The 21,527-nt window shown below is 37.8% G+C and overlaps 1 protein-coding gene across 1 annotated transcript; it reads right to left on the reverse strand.

Annotated features, from left to right (window-relative positions):
• Positions 1-6,261: 6,261 nt before the first annotated feature.
• Positions 6,262-20,029, reverse strand: LOC138051515 (tumor necrosis factor receptor superfamily member 16-like). Its single transcript, XM_068897734.1, has 6 exons — positions 19,877-20,029; positions 17,342-17,731; positions 16,821-17,037; positions 12,807-12,977; positions 11,923-11,961; positions 6,262-9,556 (listed from the first exon to the last, which is right to left on the reverse strand). Exons 1-6 carry the CDS (start codon positions 19,913-19,915, stop codon positions 9,249-9,251), a joined length of 1,164 nt encoding a protein of 387 aa, XP_068753835.1. The 5' UTR covers positions 19,916-20,029; the 3' UTR covers positions 6,262-9,248.
• Positions 20,030-21,527: the final 1,498 nt, after the last annotated feature.

Consider the following 21,527-nt stretch of genomic DNA (forward strand, 5'->3'; position numbering starts at 1 on the left):
AAGAAGGTTAATGTCGTGACCTGTTAGGGAGAACTCTACAAACAGCTTTCATTTTCCTCTGTTATGGGGATCTAGATATCGCTGAACCCATTTCGCCTTAAGAGCGCGATTGAAACTTTGCAAATCTAGCATTTTGAGGCCACCTTCGGCAAAGTCATTAATTATTTCTGTTCTTTTAACTTTATCTTGTTTGCCAAGATTTTCCTATGGTCCCCCATTGGCGAAAAGTGCAAAAATCGCCAATTTCGACACTTTTGGAAAACTTGTTGTTTCTCCTCTAATAGGTCTTTCTTCAGAGGCTTTTTTGCATATTACAAATTTCTGATAGTTAAGCTTTCGATCCATACTAATTAGGGCTAAAGACGACTTGAATTTGCTGTGTTTTTTAACTTGGGAAGTTTACCTAAAACATCGGCCATTTTTCAAGATTTTCCTATGGTCCCCCATTGGCAAAAAGGGCAGAAATCTCCAATTTCGACACTTTTGGAAACTATGTTATTTCTCCTCTAATAGGTCTTTTCTCAGAGGGTTTTTTGCATAGTACAAATTTCTGATAGTTAAGCTTTCGATCCATGCTAATTAGGGCTAAAGACGACTTGAATTTGCTGTGTTTTTGGATCTTGGGAAGTTGACCTAAGAAATCGGCCATTTTCGACACTTTTGGAAAACATGCTATTTCTCCTCTAATAGGTCTTTTTTCAGAGGGTTTTTTGCATAGTACAAATTTCTGATAGTTAAACTCTCGATCCATACTAATTAGGGCTATGGACGACTTGAATTTGCTGTGTTTTTGACCTTGGGAATTTGAACTAAAAAATCGGCCATTTTTCAAGATTTTCCCATTTTCGTCCATTGGCGAAAAGTGCAAAAAACGCCAATTTCGACACCTTTGGAAAACATGTTATTTCTCCTCTAATAGGTGATTTTTAGAATGTTTTTTGCATAGTACAAGTTTTTGATAGTTAAGCTTACAATCCGTACTAGTTAGGGGTACTAATGACTTGAATGTGCTGTGATTTTGTGTTTTTCCGTGACAAGTGTCCTTGTTCAAAACCTAGCATGCTAGTTTTCAAACAAGGACACTTTTCAAGGACTACATTTGCTAGTGTAAATTACTTTTCAAGTGCACTTGTCAAGGAAAACTTGTCATATTTTCCATTTTGACTACCAATTAAAACTTGTCAAGGAACACTTGCAAGTGTACACGAGGCTTAAATGCGATCCCAGTTTGTGGAAAAATACTCTTTATCTCGAAACGAACACGTTCCCAGGCACGAAACTTGCCAATTATGATTTCTTTCTCATCTTGAAAACATGATGAAACATAGAAGTGATATCCTCGCGCTTATTCCCTTCGGGAAATGAAGAGTAATAATGAAGTAAGAATAACGGAATTTTTTTTGTTGGAAAATGAAATAATGCCATTTTGTGGTGCGGAATAACGGAATAGCGACTTATATTGTCCGGAATAAGCAGATTATTTCAACGGAATGATGAGTTCTTTTTTACTGGAATAATGGAATAACGAAAAGTCTCGAGCAGGAATAATAGAATAATAAACACCCATTATTTCTCTTCATCCCCCGATTATACAATATACAATACATACTTAATTGACCGCTCCCCATAGGGGCTTTTCAGGGCCAATGAAACACAATCAACGAAACAACAGAACACAACAACTACAACTGTTAAGAATCCCAACTGGTCGGAGGCAAACCAGTTGGCTATTTACAAGTGCAGCGTAGAATTCGAAGTTGAACCAGGGACAACCAGGAACAAATTCAACGAGTGGTCAGAGCGGGTCTTGAACCCGGGACCTCCGGATCTCAAGGCAAGTGCCCTAACTACTGGGCCACACTGCCTCCTATCTGGACAATAGGCCATTTTCGAAATATCAAATATCCACTTTCCTCAGTTCGTCTTTGTCCTCATTGCCTCAATATCAAGCTGATTTTTATTATATCAAAAAAGGCCTATTTGAGCAATTGTCTCTTTCAGACATCTGGCATCGGTTGTTCAAAACGTGGATAGCAGTCAAATGAGTTATCTAGTGGATAGCGCTATCCACGTGCACATTTTGAACAACCGGCCTGGGCAACCACAGGCAGCCCAAGCTTGGTACACGATTTATAGCTCCAGAGTTTGTATGGGAAAATATACTTTGAGCTTATAAATGCTAAAATAAGCTGTGAACGTAGAAATAAACTTCACTTACTTCTACGTACAGTTGTCTTCGTCTTTCCTGTGCAATCGGAGGGCAAACTGTGTCCGTTTTAGACGGGTTTGTGGCTTACGAATTCTTACGATGTCGTTAGTTATCATTTCGCCGAAAGGCTGGTGACTCGCGGCAACCTCGTCCCACAAATTGCTCTGGCATCACAAAGCAACGGTCCGAATCGCCATAAAAATGCCACAGCCTTAAGACCAGATAAATTTACTTAGTTCCAAATAATGTTCGGCTTTCTATAATCTTCCCATGCGCTCAGCTAGATGCGTGGCTACGGCCGTTATAGCTTGATGGCGATCATATTACATTCTGCACTCTCATGATGATTAGTTTTCTTTCATAGAGCGGTTTTCAATTGAGTGTTGAAAGTAATTAGATAATTACTTTGGTTTAGACTATGATATGATTACTGCACTCAGTGATTGGTTCAAGATTGGTTCAAAGTTCTCGCGCCATTTTGTCAACCAATCAGGAGTGAAACCAAAACCAATCGTGGCTCGCGCGTGCACATTTTCCCGCGCTTTGTGTTGGCTACGTGTGATTACTTCGAGTTTTGATTGTCTCCGTCCTTTTTGATTGGCCAAAGTAGTTACTTTGGTTTTCGTTTTACTACACTCGAGTCGATTGAAACTCGCTCTATGTAAAGTAGACCTAATTCCCATCACAAAAACTTCGCACTTAAACTCGCTTTGAAGAGGAGGCAGACAAACTCGGAAATGGCCTATTCAGGTGGCCCCAACGGGATTCGAACCCGTGACCTCTGCGATGTCGGTGCAATGCTCTACCAACTGATCAAAGAAGCCATTCAACTGGGAAGTCATGAGTTCAAATCCCGTTGAAGCCAATTGAAATTTTCAGACACAGATAACTGTATGACTCGCATGTTCACACGAATGGCTCGCCATGTTGGCTCGCATGACTCGCAGCCATGGCTCGCTGGCTCGCACATTGTCCTAACTCCCCTCCGAAGTATGATCAAACTTTCTCAATCCTAACACAATTCAGTTTATGTGCAAATGTATACCAGAAAGTACAGCTACTGTCTACAACGAATGAATATATGCAGTCAAAGTGAAATCACTTCCAGGCAATTTGGCATGATGGACACCTTTTCATGATGCTTTCATTTGGACTGAAATTCCCTAAATTAAAGCGATCTGCAATGGAAATTGATGTCAACTTTCGTTAAGCACTTCAGAAGCTGAATCAAATTTTCTTATGCTCAAACGTCTATTCAAAGTTACCGCATCTAAAATAACGTTTTTTGGACAGGAATAGGTTAGCACGTCGAGTATATCCGAACAATTATCCAATGTATAAACACGAAACATGAGTTTGTTTGTAATGGTTACCACTCTAAAAGCCACCACAAAACGTATAAGACTGAAAAATATTTAAACTTTTTTCGAATAAAATATTGCTGTAAAAACAAAGATACAACTGTCTTTAAAGAGATGACATGTTAATGAAACAACTATGGCTCGAAAACAAAGAGGTTGAAATTGGATTGAATTTCTTGCCTTCTTAATAGGCCATTTCCGAGTTCATGTCTGCCTCCTCTTGAAAGCGAGTCTAAGTGCGAAGTTTTTGTGATGGTAATTTAAATTAGTTCTACTTTACATATGAATGAAAACTAATTTGCATAAGAAAAACTTCGCACTTAGACTCGTTTTGAAGAGGAGGCAGACTTGAACTCGGAAATGGCCTATTCCACAGGTAGCTGCAAAAGCATGCAAATTACTTCCCAGACTCCTTTGCATGCTACCAAAAACACTGAGAAAGTGTGGGCACGAATTTCAGAAGGTTCATTCAAACAGGCTTTAAATTCTCAACGTTTTTTAGACAGAAAGGTTTCCTTTTTTTTCTCAAGAATTTATTGAGAATTTTAACTAAAAGATTTCAAAATGTTCCCCTGCACTAAGTAAACCCCTCAAAAATAGGAAAAAAAAATAGGAATTTCTTGGAAAAATAGGAGAAAATAGGAAGCAGGCCACAAAATAAGAAACAATAGGAACTTGACGCCCTGTCTGTTTTATGGCCAACTACAGACCCCATCTTAGTCACTTTTGGGAAAATGTAATTTTAGCGACCTAACTTAGTCACTTTCTTTTTATGCATAAAGGCTTACATATAGCCTTTTACTTGTAATTTCAAAACTGAATGAAATGCGACTAGTAGATATTAACTCAGCAGCGCCACAGTTCTTTCTGTAGCAAATTTCTTTTACCGCGAATCATTCCATTTTCAAATCCCACTAGCCAGAATTTTCGTACCCCCAAAATCCCGACAATTTGCGACCCCATTCTAATAAATCTCTGAAACACTGTTGAAAATGCAACCCCATCCAGCAGCCCATCCCCATTAGCCCCCCTCCCCCCCCCCCCCCGGGGGGGGCTTTGGAACTGTTGAGGGAGCTGTCAACCTACCTAATGCTGCAAAATTGTTTTTTTTTTAAAGGGATTGGCACTGATAAGCTACGATCTTGGACTAGTCTGGGGAAAAATTTCGTCGTAAACAACATTAATTTTGACCTGCACTCACAAAAAGTCTATTGGTCCTCGCCTCATACCAATGTGATGTGGTGCAAAATACTGTGCAAGGATGTGCAAGCCTTTGTCTGTTTCGAAACCAACACTGGATTAGGGGAGGGGAAGGAGGGAAGTGAGGAGATTCTTCTCGGTCAGTAGAGCCACCCGCTCTGGTCACGCTAGCCTGCGTAGCTGGCGGCATTGTTGTCGAAGCCAAAAAGAGCCGATGGGAGAATAGGGAGAGAACGACAAGGGTCTCTTCCCATTCTCCCCTCGGCTTTCCGGCTTGCTTGCGTGACTAAAGCGGGCGGTCCCTTCTAGCAGCAAAAGAGATTTTAATCTTTATCTCACAGACAAATAAGGGAATGAGAATTTTATGATGATGTCACAAACCCAACAAGTTCTGTCCAAGAATGTAGTTGCTTAGCAATAGACCGATTCGGCTAACTTAGTATTTCCATATCATTTAAATGTCAATACTTCATTGTCATGCAAATTCAACACATAAAGAATCTTAACCCCGAGAGCTTTGAATTGGGTACAACACTGAGTTGGCCGAATTGGTCTATGAGCCAAAAACAAAACCAAAAATCATTTAAACCTACGACCTCTGTTAACTCTGAACTCTACTGGGTACACAGCCCCTGGAAACTATTCTTACATTCAAATCATTCAAGGGTTATAACAAATTATTATAGTTAACATTGATGTCTCAAATGATTTCACATTGCTAGCAGTATTTTTAAGAAGTCATAAATAAAATGTACAAGTCTTTAATTAATGAATGGGCAGTCTTTTAATAAACCATTTGATATATTGACATAAACGTATTCTATTGCTACTACAAATTTTCATGTCCCTTCACATATTATGAAACCCCATATTAATATCTTACATAGAAATCTACTTTACTAACATCTCAGCATCTTTCTTTTAGGGATGGTTGCATTTGTGCCAAATATAAGTAACCTGACTTTTCAAACCCATTATGACTGCCTTCAGGGGTGGGATGGGTTGGACAGTGCAACTGAATGCAATATCACTACAGTAGTCCCACGTTTCCATATTCTCAAATAATGTCACAGCATCTAAAAGGGAAATTGTTTCTGAGTGGCTGTGGAGGTCTTTAACCCATTGACTCTTAAAGAGGCCCCTCCTACAGCTATGACAAATAAAATCATCTGGTGTTAAACAGAGTAAAATAAAACAAGTCTCGCTCTTAAGGGCAACGGGTTAAATAACAGTGTTTATTTTTTCGTTAGTGTTTGAAACACCAAGGACAATCATTATTATTGTAGAAACTTTCAGTTGCACTGCCCAAACCTTCTGCAACCCCTTGTATAATCCAGTAAAAAACAAAAACACATTTTTGACATCAAAATTCTTGCAGTTGAAAGTCAAAGCAATGTCATGATGCCTTGGATGAAATATTAGTGGGAATATGGTGCATTGGAAAATTCTCAACAAAGTGAAATTATTGAAATTCGACACATTCCAAGCTGCTTCGATAAATTGGATAGTTTAATATCACTTAAATATATCGTACAAAATTGATCAAGATTTCAGCCCACGTAAATACTTAGATAAACAAAAATTCAAGTATTTTCTTAATCATTGCCACCAAGCTCGAAATTCACTGTTCACTATATTCAGGGATAAATTTCAAGTCTCAAAAAAAATTTCTTCAACACCTTACTGAACACAAACTAACTAAAGGCTATGTTGGTTGACAAAGCCACTGAAATGAATATCGCATCACGAACACCTTTCAAAATGCTTTTGCCGCTGCTATTTCCTGGTGGATAACAAAATAATCTACACAAGAAAACAAAACTACGTCAAAATTAGCAAGGTTTACAGCAAGCCTGTTTGGTTAGATCAAACCCATCTGAGGCCAATTAAAATCAAAGATTTTTTTCCCCTGGACTTGAGGAATGCAGTTCCTAGAATTAGACAGCGCACAATCCACAGATATGTCCACAATGTAGTAGTTAGATGCATGCAGTGATTTTAATAAGTGGCACATCGTGTCCACTCGCTATTAATCTTTCCTACTTTAACGTCACTCATGTCTATGAATACAGACAAATGACATCAAAAAATGTTCTCTAAACTCTGCTCATCAAGGAAAGATTAACAGCTGCCTTTACCCTAACCTAAATAAACTATAATGCTAAAATAAACCCTAAAAGTTGCATTTTTGAAATAGGTATTAAAACACTTAAACTATTGGACACTTCGTGTTAGATATCAAAACGAGCAGTGCAACTTACTACATGCAGTTCTGGATATCAGTGACAATCCAATAACTACAAGGCTATAAACCAAATAAAACTTGGTAAAATGAGGTGTTCCACCTGGTAATTGAAACTCGCATTGCATTTCAATTCCCGAACAGGCAATTTTCTTGAATTTGTTCATAATAATATTACAATGGCAACCCTGACAAAACTACTTTCATAGGATGCCAATATCTTAGACTATGTCAAGACATTCTAGGTGAAAAAACACAATCCTGTTGGTATATGTATTATTATTCATTCATTTGAAAGCATGTTATTTTAAAAACATCTACCCGATACAAACACTTCATCAAACATGAAGATGCACTATAAAAGGGTTGATTCAAGTCTCTGTTTTTGTTTGAAATCATTCAAGCACGACTGGTAATCCAAGATGACAATCAACAACCATCAACACAGAGATCTAAGGAAGCCTTAAAAAGATACTGGTATTACCAGGGTGAGAAAAGTGACTGGGGATTTTTAAAAAAGAACAACCGATAACCTCTTTTCTTCTGTAAACACCAATAAAATACCAGGTGAGCTTTTGTGCAAAAGCATGATATCTTCATGTGTGAAAATAACTTGTTATCTTTACATGTGAAAAGAACACCGTTGCTATGGTTACATCATAAATCATGCCATTGCTCTATGTTAAGACTATGAAAAAACTTTAAGTGAAATGGTTTGGTATTTCACTGGTGTTTAGCTAATTAACACCAACACATGGCCACTTGGAGATACAAAATGTCTGTTCTCCCATTGAAAAACAGAAATTTTGTATCTCCACACAGCCATGTAATATTCTCTATATCACATGTTACAGAATGGATCATCACAGAGCTCTCTAGGCATCCATAGTGGATTTAAAAAACCAGTTGCATGTGCCTTAGGTGTACCATGCCTTTTATAGTGCATCTTTGTGTTTAAGCTTGTTGGGTAAACTTGTCAGATACTGGAGATTTGATTAGTGTTCTCCTAAAGCTAACACCCCATTTATATAAAAAGATAAAAACTCTTCAGCTTTGCATAATTTTTCCATATCTAAATTCTAAATCGCTTGCTCTTAATCACAAGAGGAAAAATTTATCATCATATAATAATTATTAAGTTTGTTAAGATCAAGGCAAACGTAAAAAAAAAACTTTTTGTAGAAAAATACCGCTGAGCAGAGAAACTCCGGAAATATCCACTTTTCTTTTGGCTTCCAAAAGAACGTGAAAAGGTTCTTTTCTATTTTACACATTCATATGAAAAATACATTCGATTCTTTGTGCATATACTGACAAACACCCAAACAAATGTTAGCATAAAAGAATTCTGCAAGGCCATAACCCATATTTAATACAACCATGGATTGTACAATTTAAAACTGGTCACATTCCAAAACATTATTTTCTTCTATCTTCTGGTGTGGCTTGAAGGAAATACACCATTTTTCCAAAATATAATATATATTACTTTACTGTACCTTCAACCACCACTGAAACAGATTCGAAGAAAAAAGGGGAGGCAAATGGCCACCCTCAAGCAGAAAGTCTTTCAAAAATTTTTTCCTGATTTGTTGGCTGGCAAGACATTTCTTGCACGGGATAATTATGTGAGAGGTGTACAGTTCTAGTTGAGTGAAACCTTTAATAGTGTCTTAGTGGCAAAACTTTAAAAGTACCTCATTTGCACAGGAAAATGACCATCTGGTTGCAATTTACCATGTTGATCACTACCCCTAACACAGGTAATAGATCTAGACTACCGAAAGGAAAGCCTCGTTACAGTTCTCTGAAGTTGTTTCTGGACCAATTTTCAAGGTGTTGAAATCCTGGTTGCATCATAAAAAGACTCCTCCTAAGAATACATGTGCCTTCCAGTTATTAACGCTTGCTCTAACGTGCAAAGCAGTTAACAACATTTAAAAAAATACATCTTTCTAAAAAACTAAAAATATTATAATAATTATTATGAACACTGCTTGCAGTAAATCTACCAAACTACAGCTTAGCTGGGCTATGGTGATCATAAATCTACCAAACTACAGCTTAGCTGGGCTATGGTGATCATTTTCTGAGGAAAGCTATGACTTGGAAAGCTTTCATTTTCTATTCATGAAATCCCTTCCTTGCAAAAACCATATAACATTTCAACAATATCAAAAAATATACAAAATATTTCTGCCAAGATATCTGAAGCATCTTGTCCTGGGTGTTCTCTTTACACACTTTCACCATCGACCACCTGATCAACAAGCAGAGGACGAATTATGGCTGCTGCATCATCCCTTTGCAGCTTCTTTAACATATTGTACAGTGCATAAACTGTTGATCCATTCCTTGTGGACCAATTAGATAAGAGATTCTGAGTGGCGTCTGTCGGAGTAACATTCCAGAACTGTGTATCTGTGCTGCTGTATCCCATTAACCCAGCCAAATGCTTCCAGTTCTTTCCACTTTTTGAATTTAAAATATGCCCTAATTTCTCCACTACATCAGCTCGGACAGTTCTAAACATAATATTATTTTCTGGATGAAAGAAAAAAAATAGTGCTCAATAAGTGTCATTCAAGCTCGTTTGCGAGTTAACTATGACAATAGATACACTGGTTTGTCATAAAAACCTTTTTTATGACATTCAGGCTGACCATAAATGATCTAATAAATGCCCCAGGCATCTACCAAATTTTATGGGTCCTAGTGTGGGCATTAAATAGATACCAGAATGAGGTGTTCACTTGAGAGAGGCGTTTATTTTACTTTAACCTTAACAGCTAGCGGAGTAAGATGGGAAACGTGTTTGTGAGTAATCTAATATGCCCTAATGCAAAGCCTATAGTTCATAGTTCAATATCAATGTCTTCATCGTCATCTGGTCTGGGTCAACCACGGCATTGCTGGCCTCTTCGATGTCTGAATCAGTTATTACGAAAGGGTCATGTTGTTCCTGGATGTTATCAAGAAAGGACAAACAGAAAGAAAGTTGCTGACACACTGAGTACACAAATTAGGAAGATGAAAGAGTGCTATCCGTACTTTGAACTTGAGAATGAACAAGATGCAATTTGTAATCCATTGTTACCCAGCAAGCAAGCAGGAAACCAAACAAATTTCATAATAATTTTAGGTATATATTGAAGTCAATTCTTGGTATTGGTGGAGGGAGAATCATTAGACACTGGGTGGTTATTAGAGGGGTGGGGGGGGGGGGGGCGTCTAATCCAAACATTACACCTCACGGGGGGCTTTTATTAGATACAAGGCATTTATTAGATCATTTACATAACCAAAATTATAAGTGCACTAAGACCATAATAATTTTTATGCATGGCCCGGCTGAGAGTCAGTAAAGAGTGTCTTTTCATGTATTTTGCTCATTTGTTTTTGTGAGATGCACATAAAGGTAAGAAATGTAAAACTGTAGTCAAACATGACACATAACTCAAATACTACAGGATTTTTTTTTTATATACATAAACAATGTGGTTTTCTTGTTGCACACTGAAGAACTCAATCACATGTTATTTTAAGTTGAACTTACAATGTCGTACCGCAAACGCTCGTGTTGAGTCAGTTACCAAAATTAATGAAATATGTGATGCAACTGCACCTTTTACATGTACAAACATGCCAATTCTTTAAGGGGCTGTGGTACAACATTTAACCAAATTCAGTGGCTGGGAAATGACAACCAATCAAGCGAAACATAAACTAATAATTATTACTTAAGTACATCAAAGGAAAGCTTGAATAAAATAGTAAATAATAAAGGGGGCAGGTATTGGCAAAGTTGAAGAAGATTAGTCAGATTAGACTGTTCAGCCTTTTTTTGCCATGAAGCTTTGAGTTGTGCTGTTCCAAAGTAAGGTCTCGGTTAATGCTACAGGCCTTCTGATATTATGCGATGGTGCGATTTCGCACAATTGACCTCAAATCGCATCTGATTGCACAATTCACAAAAAATCGCATAATTCACAAAAGAACGCACAAAATTCATAAAATAAAACATAAATCAACAAGTTTCTTAGGAGTTCCTGCATAAATACGTCATTTTAAAGATGGCTAAAAAGCCTTTGTTACCTTCAATTTCGTAAATAATTGAAGTTCAAGGCGTTATTTTGTATGTGGGGGGCCTGGTATGAGTCGCATTCTTAAAGAGTCGCCAATTGGTGTAACACAAACACGCCCTTTGTTCAGATTAGCAAATCTGTTCAGAAACATAATACTGCACACAAAAACAAAGTGTAAGAAGCTAGTCGTAGCATACAGGCCTAGGAATATTAATAATTATTGATCATTCATTTGGCATGTTAGCTGTGTCCTTTCAACTTTTAACGTGGTGCACCAATAGTGCAGATGACCTCATTTTTTTTACTTGTCCCAGCTAATGTTGATCAAGATTCATAATTACTGTTCCCTTATGTTCAAAATGTCTTTAGGGCCGTAAAAACATGTTTTTTTAATCCTGAAACCTTGAAAAACAAGCTTAAAATTGCTCAGAAAAAAATCGCATAATTTACAAAATTAAATATTTATCACATAATTGGCCTTTCTAATCGCATAATTTGCCCTGAAAATTTCGCACAATTTGGATTTTTTCATTGCACCCTATCAGAAGGCCTGATGCGTTGCATAGTGAGTATGGTCAAGTAATAAACTACTGGTAAAACTACACAAAATCAACTGCTCTGCCGTGACACAGCCTGGCATGTTTAGATCAAGGCTGCATGGGAGAATCATTTGATAATGTCCACAGTGGTAATTGATATGTAAGGAAATGTGCAAGAATGGTACATGTACTGACTCACAGCAGCCTCCAATAAATGAATGACTTTCAATAGTTTTTTTGGGAAAATATGTACACCTTTACACCAAGTCACTTAATAGAAAATTACCTTTAATTGCTGATTCTGCAATCTTCGTGGAGATTACATCTGAAAAGTAAAAATTCCTCATGAAGAAATGCATTACAGACACAAATCCAATTTTATATTGACAGCTGATAAGCCAATGAATTTGTTTAAAAACAATAGGGGCACTGCTTAAATGGACACAGCGAGCATTGGGACTGTGCTGACCTGGACTCATTTGATTGACCTCCAACTAATTTTACTTTCCAAATGTGAAAAAATGTCGTTGCGGGGCGCGTGACTGATAACCGCTGTAATTCTCTAACTGAATCCCTGTTTTGTTTTATACTTTTACTCATCTTACACGATTCCTTCAAGTAACTTTAACGACGTTATGGATGGACAGTGTTCAATGCGCACATGCAACAGCTGAACATGTCACTTTTTCTTTGTACAACAACACAAATGATTACTGGAGGACACAAAATTAATTATGAGCACAGATACAAGTAGGACTGCAAAGTAACTGCTTCTAAATAATTTATTATGCATGCTATTTTTAAAAATTAATTCTGATGAGTTATTTCTAATAACAGAGGTTTTAGATAAACAATAATACATGTAATAATTTTATTACGAATGAAAATCAGTGATAGTAGGTTAGAATGACATTTTCATGAGTCACTCATCATTTTAAAATTCATATCATTTTAAAATTCATAAAACTAGAGTCAGATCTCATTATATAAAAAAATGCTCATGAAAAATGTGTTACAACTGAAAAGAAATGCAATGTGCATGGAAATGTACAGAGACCTGATTCTAGTTAATTAACAAATTCAAAAATAAGCGAGTTGTTGAATTGTCACTCTTACCTACTACCGCTGATTTTTATTCTTGATAACTTAATTAGAAATTATTGTTCTCACCTTTCTTTCTATCACATTTGTGTACAGTGTACTTTCTGCGTCCTTTGCAAACCATTATCACTAAAAGCAGGACCACGATTACCAAAAACACTACAATGCCTATCAGAATCCCCTCTCTTGTACTCAATTTGCCATCCTCTTTGACTGCCAAATTAGGCACTTCAGTGTCATCTGAAAAGACAAACTCATAACATTATCACCTTACTGATGAAGAGCTAATGACATTAGCTTTTTAGTTAAGAAATTGTGGTGCTGCTACTCTGCTTGTCAGGAGTTTCCTGATTCCCCTCGCTGGCAAAAAGGAAGAGACACGTCTGATTGGATATCCTTGATGTTGTCCCGCAAGTGCAATGTGACGTTATTGCAATGTCAATTCCACTCTTCTGGGCAGGTGTTAAAATTCAAACTGGCTACAGCAGGTTTTAAACTGGTTGAGAGTTTAATCATTTATTAGTACTAAATCAGTGGATAGTGCATGTTGCTCGCACTCTGATTGGCTATTCAAACTCTGAATATCCTTTGCTATTCGCCTGCAAGCAACTCAAGCAGGATTTGCGCCCAATAATAAAGGAAAGGAAAGCAAAGGAACTTCATTTAAGTGTCTTGTCGCTCTAGCGCTGGAGCACTAATTGGGGACACTGTAAACTGAAATTAACAATTAAAACAAATCAAGTCAAATGTTGGTTTTTGATGAGAGGGGAAAACTGGAGTACCCGGAGAAAAACCTCTAGGTGCAGAGTTGAGAACCAACAAACTCGACCCACGTATGACGCCGGATCTGGGAATCGAACCTGGGCCATATTGGTGGGAAGCGGGTGCTCTCACCGCTGCGCCATCCCTGCAACCCACTATTGTTGCAGTACTTTCGGTGATAGTTGTTTTGTATTCATTGAAAGTTCTGGACGATATTATAGAGATCTGGGCTGCGGTTTCCTGTCCTTCTCGTTAATGAGAAAACAAGCTGCCTGTATAAACTGATTATCTTAAAGTAAATTTATAAATTGGCCAATGAGGAAGATACTATAAAGCTGACAGACACCTCAAGAATTGTTTCATGAAATTTAGTTAAAATTATTAATTTAGACACTGGGAGGTGGCAAGGAAAACATGGGAAATGCTAAATGACTACTAAAGCACTCAAGGAAGGTTTCAATAAAACAGCAAATACAAATGGTGGCAGGAATAGGAAAAATTGAAGGAGATTGAAATTAATTGGATTGCACCTGGGGTTTTCGAAAACTGACAGTTTTCAAAGTTTCTCTCCATTGTTTGTAATTTTGTCAACAAACACTTTTTGTAACCATTTGTGTCGTTTAAGAGTAAAAGTGGTGAGTGGTAAATTTACTGGACGGTAAAACTACACAAAATGAACTTCAGGACTTGAAATTGCAACCAATACAGTCACATTTGTGACTGAATTTTTTCTCTTTGTGACTAAAATATCTGGGAAAGTTGCAAATTAGCGACTTGTTTTCATCTTCGCTCTTTTGAAACAAAAGGGTTAGCAGTTGCCACTTTGCTGCTACTTTTGCTAAAACAAATAAAGATATTACAAAATTATTTTGTTTCTTGTCATGAAATTTCTTTCAATCTGAAAATAGCGTAATTGTAGCATAATTTAGCTGCGACGTTACGTGGACAAGCCCGGGCTCACATTTTGTTTTGCTAAACCGCTGACAACACAATGCAAAATGATGATTTTGCAAAAATTGCAAAATTGCAACTAAATTTTTGTATCTTGTCACAAAGTTGTGACTGGATTTTTTTGTTAATTTCAAGCCCTGAACTTCCCTGCGGTGACACAACCCTGGCCCTTTGGTGCTCTGACCTGACAAAGAGTTAATACTCAAAACTTTAGCTTTTCAATCTACCTATAGAGTTTAATAACTATTTCCTTTTATCACCTCAACAAATTGATGCTTACATGTATATTAGTACTGATGGTTTCACTAGAAATATTATTGACCTTTAACATTCAAAACTTGAGGTAGAGAAGCACCAACATACAGCCATGTTTTTTTATTGGCAAGTGTTGTAAAGTCCAATTTAGTATAAACCCCAAAAGATTGAAAATTCATCAGTGGGGATAGAACACTTGCGCTATTAATTCAGGATATTTTTGATAGTTAAGGGAGGGAGGCTTGAAAGCAAACGATGAAAGATACCAAAGAAGGATATTTCATGTGTAGGAAAACTATAAATATCTTAGCAACTCTATTGTAGGGTAATACACATATGACATCACATAGGTTACCATAGCAAAATGCCAGGTCCACAAAAAGGCCCTCTAAGTTTCTGTTTTTGAAAACTATCTGAAAAATTAAGTCGGTGACCTACCATTTTTATTTCTTTGTTGGAAATCTCCAATTCTTTAACTTCTTAGGGAGTATGACAAAAAGTTATCTAGTAGAATTTAAATAATAATAATAATACTAATAATAATAATTAGCAGTGCTAATCACCCTTTACTTGCAGTATTTAGGACTGAATTGCGAAAGGCGCAGCTCACGATATCGGGCTGAAAGCATACAAAGGCGCCTCTGGCTGCCGCTATACAGTCCATGTTTGATGTCGGAGCACAGCACTACAGCTAGATGTTAATTAGCTGTGAGTCAATTTTGATGAGGGAGGAAAACCGGAGTACCCGGAGAAAAACCGTCGAGTCAGGTTGAGATCGACTGAAACTCAGCCCATATGCAAGCCAGGGCCAGAGTTGAACCCCAGCTAGCAGCGGTGGGAGGCTCGATAGAAAACCACTAAGCCACCCTGACTCCCTTTAATTTAAGATACACCGAAAAACATGTTTTTATAGTTTACAGAAAATTGCACTAGATAACTTTGAACAGTGATTCATCTACATGCGCGTCCCGTGTCTCTGATGCATAAAATTTTGGAAAAGAAGCATAAATGTCTTCCTTGTGCGTCCATCTGGATGCAAACATATGTTTCACTCCCAGGGCTATCATGTTTGTCACGGCTTTTTCTCCACAATTCAACAAAAAAGCTTGATAGTCTTCTATTAAATGGGTGAAAGACGGGTTAACACAACAAGCAAAAGCATGGCATTCCTGACCGGTCACACTAAATTGAACAGCGGTTACAATGTACCTTCGAAAAAACAAGACATCGGCGACTCTTTTCATGTTCGTAGCTCACATGGTCCTGGATCGTTTGCTTTTACAAAAAATAAATGCAAGATGCCTAGCTCCGAAAAACAACAAGAAATCTTTTGAGGGACAACAAAAGCTTAGGTTTTTGTTTTTCTCTATGAAGTGGAGAACTACAAAAGATAGGAGCATCTACAAACTAAAGAATTAAAGTAGGCCAACTGAAAACCTTGACCCTTAACTAAAAACTAAGACATTTAACTAAGCAGACATGGTAGTAGAAGCTTACCAGATAAGTGCACACTACAACTAACTACACTGTAGGTGGTCCAAACTGTTCCGTTTGTGGTTTTTTAATCAAGTTCTTCAAGTTGACCTATACACAGTGACAGTCATGAATTACTTCAGCAACTGTTTATACATTGAAGAACCAAAGAACGTAAATAAAGATTGTTTTGTTGAAATGTGCCGATGCCTCTTAGTTGAATATCACATTGGACTTTAAACTTCGACAGGGGACTCACTGAATGGGTTTGGGACTCACTCGTTGATGGATTGGTGAGTCCCTGGGACTTACTAATCTAGAGTTGTAGATGGATCACTGTAACTTTCCCTGAAGCTTTTTTATTTTAAGTGCCATCGTGAATGATACGTGCATGCAAAAAATCAAGATAGGTCGCCACGCAAAATTTCGAGATAAAGACCATTTTTTTCCCAGAGGTTTTATTTCTTGATCGCGTGATTTTACACGATGTTTTTGCTTCTGGTGTGTTGCACGCACTACTTTTGACGCATGTTTCTTAGTTATGGCATGTGTAGGTAACGCGTGTGCCGCCAAAAACCCATTAAAGTCCCCTTAAGCAACACTGTTACATAAATGTTATAACTCGGTCATGATATTTACTACCTCTTTGAAGAGAAGTCCCAGGTTTGGTCATGGGTGCTTGACTTGTCTTGACCTTTAGAAAAGGTTGGTTATCTGTTGGACTCTTTGTGGGTTGACGGTAATAGCCATTCTCGCAAACAGTGTCGTGTGATGGGGCACATTCTTCTATCACTGTTTGACCTTTTTTACAACGTCCACAAGAAACACATTTATTTTCCCTTCTATGCAGGTATGTACCCTGAAAGATTCAATGTGAGGTACCGTAGTTAAATTAATTAAAATTCAAGCCGGTTTGGAACAGAAAACAGCATTTTCAATGATTGTGCCCATTCAAGAAGGCACCAAAATGGAATTTGAGGCAAAGTTTCTACTGAACGGAAAAGGTAATGATGTCATTTCGACTCCAACATTTTTAGAAAACAAACAAAATTATTTTGATAAAACTGTAAACAATTTGAGGATAACACATGTCATTTGTTACAACCCAATTTGGGATTTTCTACAGCAACAACCAATACTTTATTCATGATAAATAGACTAACCTTGCCACAAGTCGCACATTCCGCATCCTTTTCTTTTTGACAAATTGAAATTGTTCGTTGTCCTGCGCCACATTCAGTGCAGTCTGAACATTTTAGCAATATATTATCAAAGAACGTATCTTGCGGGCATTTACACTGGGTATCCCTTGTCTTGGTACATTCGGTCTTTTTTACTTTTCCGCTGTCACACTCTCTACAAGATTTACAAGTCACTTCTTTGTTTGGCCCACTTGTAAAAGAACCAGGACGACAGGGCTGGCATTGTGTTGGCGTTGATCCAACACATTCTTTTATCATGTAATATCCTGCTTGGCAGTATTCACAACAGGAAGATTTGTCAATTGAAGACGTGAACTGATTCGGCTGACAGCATGCAGCTATGCTTACATACTGCAAAATAAACAATAACAACCATTATAAATGTTTGATCAAGAAAGCAAAGGAAATTACTCCACCATTTTCCTTTCTTCCAAGCAATCGGATGAATGACAAAAATAGGGTAAAATCATCTGGCATTAGCCAGAGTAAAATCTAGAAGTGTTGCTCTTGGGTAGGGAAGGGTTAATAAGTACCCATCAAAGACTTCTCACATCACATTAATTTTCTTTCAAAATACCCTTACCATAGCAATGATATAAGGCATTTCTTTGAGCTTTACAATCAACAAACACTGCCTTTTTTCTTTTTTAATTGGGATCGTGAATTCTTCCCAAACAGCATTACAATATAATGACAGAAATGATCTCTATTATGTCATTCAAATTTAACAAAATCTGAAGTAGGCCAGTTTTACACAAAAATCACTTTAATTCCTTTTTTCACCAACAAAATTTGTTTACATTTTGAACACATAAAGTACACTTTAAATAACTGATTTAAGTAAAACAAGTGAAAATGCAAAATAAAGAAAAACGAGGGGGTTACGAGATCAGGAGTTACCCATGTGTAAAGTTTGTCACCCACTCATGACTGAGTCTGCACAGGCATAGAACTGCAGGCCAAGGGAGACAGATTTAAGTGACCATCCAATCATTTGGGCAAAGTGTTTGTAGTTTTTATGAAAAGGAGATTTAATGCTATATTCATCTGTATCAAGTTAAAAGAAAAGTGAGAGATATCAGTACTCAGTGATTTTTATTCCTGGGGGAGGGGCAAAAATTTGATACCCAATTTATGACCTGACCCTTAAATCAATACCCTGGTGCAGACCTGCCTTATAATTATTTCCCTAGTTCAGACCAATGTTAAAGGCAATGTTTATCTGCTTTTATTAGGAAGGTTACATGATAAAGAAGTAGCTTCTAAATAAAAAACAAATTCAAGACTAGAGTGCAAAAATGGATACCCTGTTTATGACCAAAATGGTGGAAAATTGGCCAAAATCGATACCCTATTTATGACCAAAACGGCTGAAAAACCCTACCCTTTGGGGCCGCACATACCTATATAGCCCATATAAGGGAGTACCTCTCCCCCCCCCCCCGGTTTTTATTAATTCCAGTTACCCCTATGAGATTGAATAGACACGAGCAGCTTAACAACTGTGTGTCGCTTACGCATGTAAGCTCAGCTGAAAACCCTTCTGAACCTCTTTAATTAAAGAACGAGGTAAAAATGATTTGTTTTTTGAGATCAAGTTGATCCTCACCAACTACTCTCCGAATCTAGAACCAAACACAACCATCTCAGCCCCTGTGATTTTCTCCAATCTTCCAAACAGCATTGAATTTTTAAATCATGATAATGGCTTCCAGGAAAGAAAAAAATTCATGGATTCAAGTAAAATTAAGTTTTCAAATATATCTTTTGCGAATATAAATAGCATGAATGCCTTTTTAGAAACTATGCATTCACAAAGTACACGTTTACCACCTTAATACGTCTCGGAGAAAGATCTCATTTTAGACAGATAAAACAATACTCGTTTAAAAGTCTACAAATTGCCTGAAATCCTGTCACGATGAACATCATTTAATCATAATATTATGAAAAAGTGTTTAGATCCTTATTGAAGTTGGCGTAAAGGTTAACTTCCGGAGGAGAAACACTTGAGAAGTCATCCTAAATCCTGGCCCTTTTTGACAAACTTGGAATAAATACACAAGAGATACAGACACGAAATACCATTAATTTATTGTTTAAACTGCAAAAGACTGTGGACAAATATGTACTTTGAACGTCCTAACAACGCACTTTCATGCACAAGCGAAAATATGCTTAAAACTCAACCATGCGGAGATGCATCAGACCAATCGTTCTTGCTTGTCAAAAGGGCAACCGAAGCATGTTTCCTGACAGTTCGATACCAACCTTATTGTAGCAGGACGAAAGAGATGATTAACGCAAATTTTCGCTCTTAATTAAGCGATGAATTAAACAGAGAGATCTTCACGATCGCAAGTAATTCACGAGAGCAAATCGGTTGCTTCCGAGTGGGTGTTGCATCGCACGCACTTTTAATAGCTAATTGCTCGCTCGGACAAAACTTGGGTCCTTCACCACATATAGAAATTAAAGAACTGAACTGTCACTCACCCAAATAAATGTCCAAATTGCTAGGATAATGGAGTTCATCTCTGCATCGTCATTGCTGCTGTATCGACCACGAACAACTCAGGCAGGCGATCGACACAGAACAACTGATGATGCAGTCGGCAGTTTGCGAAAGGAACGCTATCCAATAGCGACGCTCCTTATAAAGTCTCGTCGATAGGGACGTAGGGACACGAGTCCGGGCACGTCATTGGACAGAAAATTGAAAAGCACAGCATGGTTCTCAGAGATTTTCAAAGTCTCTGCAACCGAAGTATTTCATGATCATGAAACAAAATGAATGGAAACAATTAGATCGCGGAAAACAAACAAACAACGAAACAATCGAGGTTTAGAGTGCGGGGGATTGAAAGTCAATTGATATCGGAATTCAGTGGGAAATGGAATATTTGTTTTACTACAAGTGTGAAAGACGTACCAGTAACGTTTCAGCAGATTTTGCTTTGCAGCTGTCGTTCTTTTTTTACCTTTCCAACTCTTCTGATAGAAATCTGACTTAATAATTACAGTGCAGTAATGTCTTGGGTGGCTGGATTACGCGTGCGACCGGCTCCCGGTTGCCTCGGGGGGAAATGTTCAACTGCTTCGACTTGAAACGCTACGTTCTGCGGCTCCACGTTTTGTTCTTCATTTCGTGGAGAAAAAGGCCGGTGTGAAACACTCTATGCAGAAGCGGCTGTTGGCAATAATAACGTTAACGCATCCGGCCAACTGCAAGGGGGTTGACAATCCTGATTTTCCCACATCTAACGACAGTAAAAAGGGAAATTTAACATCTCCGCCGGACCGTGGCATTTAAGTTAAATGAGCCTCCAAACCATGAATAGTTTGCTCGTGCTTTTTGAGCTTTTGTACGCTTCTTTTCGTTCTCTCCTAATCTGCAACGTGAAATAATCAAAATGACAGACACGACGTTTCACTGCATAGTGCATTCAGCAAGAACCGTGAGTCAAACGAAGTGATCGTAAAGTGACCACAGACAAGACCCGGTCAGACAAACGTAAGACAAACGAGTGAATACTTGATTATTCCAAAACTTTCTTTTTTTCTGTCGATCTGCGGGTTAGTTTTTCGAGCGATGCCACCAGAAAAAGACGCGAGTAGTCAAAGTGACCAACAGGTAATCTGAAGTTGTTTCTTCAGTTGAAAATTTAAAAAAGAAAGCAGTTTGAAGTTTAAACACCGCATGGTTTATACATTGCCGAAGATATCAGAAAGTACAGGGATTTGGTCGCTTTAGCGCTCCCATGACCACTTACGCTCGCAGTCATAATCACTTTGACACTGTTTTCCTATTTATAAAAGAGCTTAATGCCTTTGCCATCGCTACGTTACAACGGGGTACGCAGTGCCGTTTGCTAAGGTGAGGTCGCAACTGTTTGACTGGCTTGACAAAACTTAACTGGTAAACCTAGGTTGCACCGAGTAAAAAAAAAATTAGCAACGAAGCTCTTCAAATAAAGGCTAATTCACTCTGCTTGATGACGGCATTGATTCATCATGTAAAACGGGACGATATAAAATATGGATGTTAGAGGTTCCCAGTGTCGAGATCGAAGGTAAAAAGAGATACAATCAACTTGTTCAAGATTTAGGCAGATCATAGAGGTTGGAAAATTGAGATTAGGGGCTC

Source organism: Montipora capricornis, chromosome 6, assembly GCF_036669925.1.
Source record: "Montipora capricornis isolate CH-2021 chromosome 6, ASM3666992v2, whole genome shotgun sequence".
In the NCBI taxonomy this organism is placed as follows: domain Eukaryota; kingdom Metazoa; phylum Cnidaria; class Anthozoa; order Scleractinia; family Acroporidae; genus Montipora; species Montipora capricornis.